Source organism: Barbus barbus (genome assembly GCF_936440315.1).
Source record: "Barbus barbus genome assembly, chromosome: 13".
Taxonomy (NCBI): domain Eukaryota; kingdom Metazoa; phylum Chordata; class Actinopteri; order Cypriniformes; family Cyprinidae; genus Barbus; species Barbus barbus.
In genome coordinates this window covers 13,438,689-13,445,265 of record NC_136741.1, presented here as the reverse complement: position 1 = coordinate 13,445,265, position 6,577 = coordinate 13,438,689, and the positions used below count along the sequence as shown (strand labels likewise).

General features: G+C 38.6%; 1 protein-coding gene across 1 annotated transcript; it reads right to left on the bottom strand.

Annotated features, from left to right (window-relative positions):
* Positions 1–1,496: 1,496 nt before the first annotated feature.
* Positions 1,497–5,607, bottom strand: LOC306879504 (glutamine synthetase). Its single transcript, XM_079432497.1, has 7 exons — positions 5,253–5,607; positions 4,525–4,708; positions 4,249–4,410; positions 3,778–3,924; positions 3,577–3,704; positions 3,232–3,431; positions 1,497–3,133 (listed from the first exon to the last, which is right to left on the bottom strand). Exons 2-7 carry the CDS (start codon positions 4,688–4,690, stop codon positions 2,818–2,820), a joined length of 1,119 nt encoding a protein of 372 aa, XP_079288623.1. The 5' UTR covers positions 4,691–4,708; positions 5,253–5,607; the 3' UTR covers positions 1,497–2,817.
* Between the last annotated feature and the right edge of the window lie 970 nt (positions 5,608–6,577).

Below are 6,577 nucleotides of genomic sequence, written 5' to 3'. Positions count from 1 at the left end.
TCAAAAAGTTCTGAAAATTGAATTACTTATTCATTTTTGATGTGGCTGTAATAGTTCTTACTTCTTTGGTTTACTTTGTAAATTCTGTTGAAACATTGTCTTCCCAGAATGTTGCCATGTTTCTGCGAAACAACTTTATTTGGGTAAAATTTCAGTGGTGTGCAGCTGTGTATATTCACAAATGTGGCCCTTTTCATTGGAACATTTGGTTTGGGTCATTCACCATCTTACATTTTGTTTGTTTAATGGAATAACAGAATTATAAAAATGTTTTCCTTCAAATTCCAGTGAATTTGGGTGAAAGGTTTATGTCCAGTTTACCGAACATGACCTAGAACATGCAGTATGTAATATGATTTGGGATGCAAAACAGGCCCATGTGTTTTGGATTGCAGAGTAGTAATTCAACACACTTAGTCTAGAGCCAGAGTATTTCTGCTTTCATTATCTGCCAAATCATTGTCATCTCAGTATAACTACAACATGTCCTCACGTGGTGAAGGTTAGACCTCTTATTTAGCACTTCACATAGCTACTGTAATGTAAAGACAGACAACGAAAAATAGTAGATCATTTCTATAACAAACCATATGATTTCAGCTTAACATCACTGTTTTAAACCAGTGTAATTGCGAGGAATTAGGTTGCACATAAAAACATCTGACTTCCCTTAATATTTCCTAACAGCGTAAATCTCGTCATGTTCTGAGAAATGTTGACACTGTTCAGCAGAAAGACACCAGAATAAAATAAGGATTTCTTTAACCCTATAAATGCCTTTCTGCTCTCAATACACAACAGGCTCAACAGGGTTCACAAAAAAGAAAATCTTCACTGAAAACTTATGTAAAACTTTAGAGTAATCCAAAATGGTTTTTCAGTACAAACATATTTATTGACAGTTGTTTGTCAGTCCAATCCATGTTGCTCCAGTTTTTGTAAAATCTGGCTCCATTTTGCCCTCTCTTTAAACCTCAAAAAACTTTAAAGGGGACATAACACACACAGTTTAGCACAATCTCATGTTAATCTTGAGCACCTATAGAGTAGTACTTCATCCTTCGTATCTCCAAAGAGTTTTTAGTTTTATCAGATTTATAAAAGAAAGATACAGCCTTACGATTCTATGGAGGCGTGCCATGGGCTGAGCTAAAGAGTCACAGCACTTGTGCGCTGATTGCTAACAATAATTTGATGCAAGAAAATGTTTTCTAAGCTGCCAAGGTAGTCTTTCCTGCATAAGGCACCAGAAACAGCAATTAGATTTTAGGATTTGCCACATTCAAAATCCACAAATAGTTTACAAAAGAGCAAATGGAATGCACATTTCAGTTTTCAAATAAATAGCAGTGGTCTTTCCATCAATTACACATTACATGCACAAGTACCGTTTGGACCACAGCATTTTTCCTCTAACATACCCTGTAGCATTTCACGTAGCATTCTGAAGTCAGTGGGTTTTTGGTTAAATGCCTGAAATAAAATACTATTTTTTTACAACAATTTTTGTTTTATTGCACAGCACACATCAGCAATAATGCCTTTCGATTTGTTTTTAAAGCTTTCAATCGTCTTGAAAAAAGGCAGTTGCTAATGAGAATACATGGATTGCCAAACAGGTGAAGTGATCTACTCAATAGTCTGCTTTTAGCCTCGTTGTGCTTATTTTTAATATAGATTTTGTTAATATTGACTGAAAGAGTTGTCAGAAGATAATGGCTCTTTTTTACATTATACCTACACCTGTCATTGATTTAATATCTTATACACTCTGAGGGAAGCCGAAGGCATCGAAATTCCAAAATGCATCAGTGTGCAGTGGTTTAGTCAGTTTTAATGTTTCTATTTAGATGACCATAATGTGAATAATTTTTATTTTTTTGGACCATATGAAGTACCTTTGATTCCCTTTTTTTTTTGTCAGAGTTATCAGAAGCTTGATATTAAATACATGCAACTGTTGTGTAGTTCAATTGGGCTACACCTACATTTTTACCTCTGGTGATTGTATTTAGGCTTCAAAAAGTATTCAAGTTTCTCATGGTGAGCAAAACTTTAAAAAGTTTGTTGTTCATATAGCTTATTTTCTGCAAGAATCCAAAAACCAACTTAAAAATCCTATTAGGATTTTGTTGAGGGAACCAGGGTGATGCAAACTTCCAGACTAGCCCACAAAAACCATCAGTGCAGCACTCTATTGGCTAACCTGTCCAGAAGGACTGAGGCAGGGGGGCTGAGAGAGACACAGATACATTTTAGTAAAATTCTTGAGGTTTTAATTTAAAGAGACAAGTGTTTTTAAACCATGGTACTGCAAATATAAAACGCACAACCCTGTGAACAGTCAGAGCCATATCAGTATAAACAATGCATTTTGGTCCCTGTGAGTACAATGATTTATAACCTGGTGAACAAAATTCTAAAACTGACTACAAAGCATTAAAACATCTACAGTTAGTATATAAAAACCATGTTAAATTTGATAACACAAATCAGAGTTTGACACACAAGAACAGCTTTAAAGGCCAAGTAATAGTAGTAATCTTAGGTGCAAAGTTCTGTTTCAATCAAAACTAGGATTTCTGCCAGAATCTGGAATCATTGCATCCACAAACCTGATATAAAAAGACAATGGCAGTGAGAAAGCTAAAACTGTAGCATAAACTGACCCAAGGTGCATTTCTACAACAAACAAGCAAGCAAACAGAGAAGCGATCCATTTAGTGTCATCCCACATTTCAGATGGACTAATGAACTCAAAAGACAAGGCGTCAGTAAGATATTTCATTACTAAACACGACATTTCAGTCCAATATTTCACTTATATTTCACTGGCTCTTCACCCTCTTCATTGAGCAGACATGTGCGTACAACAGCTTCAGTGACTGCGTACGGATCGCAGTTGGCTGAGGGACGACGGTCTTCAAAGTAGCCCTTCATTTCCTGGCCCACAGATCGTGGGATTCGGATGCTAGCACCACGGTTAGCCACTCCAGCAGAGAACTCGTTGATGTTGGAGGTCTCGTGATGGCCAGTCAGTCTTCTAGCATTGTCCAACCCTCCTTTAGGATCATAGGCACGAATATGGTACTGGTGCCTCTTGGCCAGCCTCTCAATCGACTCCTCAATGTATCTAAAATGAAAATCAATTTGATTATCATAACCAATGACCATTTCATGTCAGTGCTATAGTGTAGGGACAAGACTCTTGGCTTCCTTTTACACACTTACTTCAAACCCCCTTCCTCACGCATCTCCTTTGTGCTGAAGTTGGTGTGGCAGCCAGCTCCATTCCAGTTCCCTGGAATGGGCTTGGGGTCGAAAGAGGCCACAATGCCAAAGTCCTCACAAACCCTATGCAGGACGAAGCGGGCGATCCATAAATGGTCTCCCATCTCAATGCCCTCACAAGGACCAACTTGGAATTCCCACTGAGGAAAAAAACAACTTCAGAAACTAGTTTTTTTGAAAGTTGATTACACTATATTGTATCCTACAGTGCATATACACATACACACACACAAGGTAACCACACAGAAACAACTGAAATTAAACTAATTTCCAAAAAGACTTTACCTGTGCAGGCATGACTTCAGCATTGGTGCCACAGATTTTTACTCCAGCATACAGACAGGCTCTATAATGGGCTTCTACAACATCTCGTCCATAGGCCTTATCAGCTCCCACACCACAGTAGTATGGACCTAATCAAAGAAATCCTATTAATTTCCTTAAACCAAAGTTTTCCAGCCATTTAAAAACCTTGTATTCATCTACCTTGAGGTCCAGGGAAGCCATTGGAGGGCCAACCAAATGGATGACCATCTGTGCCGAGAAGAGTGTACTCTTGTTCCATTCCAAACCAAGGATGCTGGTTCTCCACCATATCCATGACCTTGTTACACATCTGACGAAGGTTGGTTTCTTAAGGAGAAACACAAGAAACATTAATGTAACGTTCAATATGCAAGTCATACTGCTACAAAAATTAATTTGTGCCAACGCCGGTGAGAATTGCAAAGATGAAGTGGTTGTTCGGTACACTATAACTTTTTAATATATTTGTTTGAGTGTAATTATTGATTTTTGTACTGTGTTATGAGAGTTGTATCGTGTAATGCCATGCCATGGAGTCCAAGATGAATTTCCCAGAAATGGGACAATAAAGTATATTCTATTCCATTCAATGGGATATAACCTGGTATAATAATCATCTGGTATCAATTATGGTATTTTACATCTACACACCTGCAGGTTTGCGGTTGTATTTAAGGACTTCACACAGAACCAGTTTGTTGGGGTCCTTCCTGAAGGGGTCTCTGAACATGGCTTTTGGGATCAAGTACATATCACTGTTAGACCCCTCAGATTGATAGGTGCTGGAGCCATCAAAGTTCCATTCAGGAAGATCTACAGAGACACAGAGGGCAAAAACAAAACTTTGCAATACTGATGGTGGTTCAGTTAACAACTTTCTGTCATTTAAAAAACAAAAAATATGATAACTTTGAACACAGGAACTACCTTCAATGGTCTTAGGTTCTGAATCTAGAGTTCTGGTTTTGCATCTCAATCCCTCTCCGGTTCCATCAATCCAAATGTACATAGCTTGAACCTGGTCTCCCTGAGGGAGGCCCATGTACTGCTGTTTCACAGCTTTGCTCAGCGTGGAACTAGCTGAAGTGGCCATGGTGGTGCTATATCAAACCTAACAGAAGACATCGTTGTAAATACACATCTCCTAACGTTCAAAATAATAAAAATGTGTAACTTATATTACATATCTCATGGAAACCCCCCATTATCAGGAACAACGTGGCTGGTAGAGCCGCTCAGGTCCATTACGCAGACAATGAAGAGCGAGCGTCTCATGATCAATTTACTTAAGTTGAAAAGCTCATCGTGTACGAATTCAACTAACGTTACATCAAAATCATTACCACTGACCACATAACGAAACGTTCAGAAGGAACTCATTAAACCGTAATGTGTGCACTATTCAACTAACTTTAGGCCATTTATATACTAGGCATAATGCAACATATTGCGGCGATGGCATCAACAGTGACACACACAGCCGTGAAGGATAAGACTAACTTAAATAGAGTCCTCGATTTTAACTTAACAAACATGAAATCGCTCATTTAAACTCTTCAAACTAAAACAAGCCGCTATTAAAACATTGTTTAATCATAACATGCACTGCTACCATTACAAACGCAGATGTTTTGATTAATCATAACGATACATACCTATCAACGAAAAGAAATAGTCACTATAGGAGTGCCAGTATTTCCAAAGGGGTTTAGATTGTAATCCGTCCTGTTTGTCTCTCATCCTTTTAACAAACAGCTTTTGCTTTGGCCGAACTTTTAAAGAGAGGTTCAGATCCTTCCGCTCCTGATTGGATGGAATAAAACGTGACTTGAGCATGGCTAGGTGACGTCATGCATGGAGAATAGGATGCTCCTCCGCACGCGTTTCACGATGAGTCTTTGTTAGACAAAGAACGTCAAATGGTCTGATGATGTAAATCATTTTACATCATCTTTTAATAATGAGTTGAACATATACGTCCGTGTACTGACCAAGGCACTGTTTCATTACACTTGCTGCCAGAAATTTCAAGGAAAACAGACAAAACCAAACACTGGCCCATCACGCCCCCTGTTGGTTGTGTGGAAACTCAAACTCAAAGGTTTGTGTGAGAAAATGCTGTCTTCAGACACATACACAGATCGACAAGAATGAATGAATAATAAGTAAATTAAGTTTTACACATTTTAAAACACAGTTTTTATGTTATGATATTAATTAATTATTATTATTACTACTTTATTACTGCAATAATAATAATAATTATTATTATTAAATTACTCAAATTTAAAATTTTTAAATTCATTTTTATCATTATTTTAAATAATACTGGCTCAACAAAGTCTTGTGTGTGAAAATCATGTCGAAGTGGTAATAATCCCCTCTTGCATCTAGATGCAACTGGACAAAGAGAGTATCATAGTGATTTGAAACTTTAGCCTAAGTTGTGGGAAGTCGTGGTCTAATGGTTAGAGAGTCGGACTCGTAATCCAAAGGGTGCGAGTTCGAGTCTCGGGCCGGTGGGAATTGTAGGTGGGGGGAGTGAATTTTACAGCGCTCTTTCCACCCTCAATACCACGACTGAGGTGCCCTTGAACCCCCAACTGCTCCCTGGGTGCCGCAGCATAAAAGGGAAAGGGAAATGGTGTGTGGCCAAGCATGGTGACCCATTTGTGCTCTGCATCCAAGTGTACACACAATAGTGAACCCACTGCTCGGGGTTATGTGTTCACTGCTGTGTGTGTGCACTTTGGATGGGTTAATTGCAGAGCACAAATTCTGAGTATGGATCACCATACTTGGCCGTATGTCACTTCACTTTTTCACTTTACTTTATTTTGGGCTTCACTTATTCAACATCAGTTTCAGTGGTGTAGATGGTAAGGTGCGTATTTTTTGACGCGATCGACCCGAGTTCGAACACAGTAGCCCCTTACTGCAGAACAAAGATCCAAGGGGCGGGGTTGGATCCACATCTAGG

Coding starts and splice junctions, on each gene's coding strand:
- LOC306879504 (XM_079432497.1), bottom strand. CDS start 4,690: ATGGCCACTTCAGCTAGTTCCACGCTGAGCAAAGCTGTGAAACAGCAG. Junction 4,411..4,524: donor AGAACCTAAGACCATTGAAG/GTAGTTCCTGTG, acceptor GTGTCTCTGTAG/ATCTTCCTGAATGGAACTTT. Junction 3,705..3,777: donor TGGCTTCCCTGGACCTCAAG/GTAGATGAATAC, acceptor TTCTTTGATTAG/GTCCATACTACTGTGGTGTG.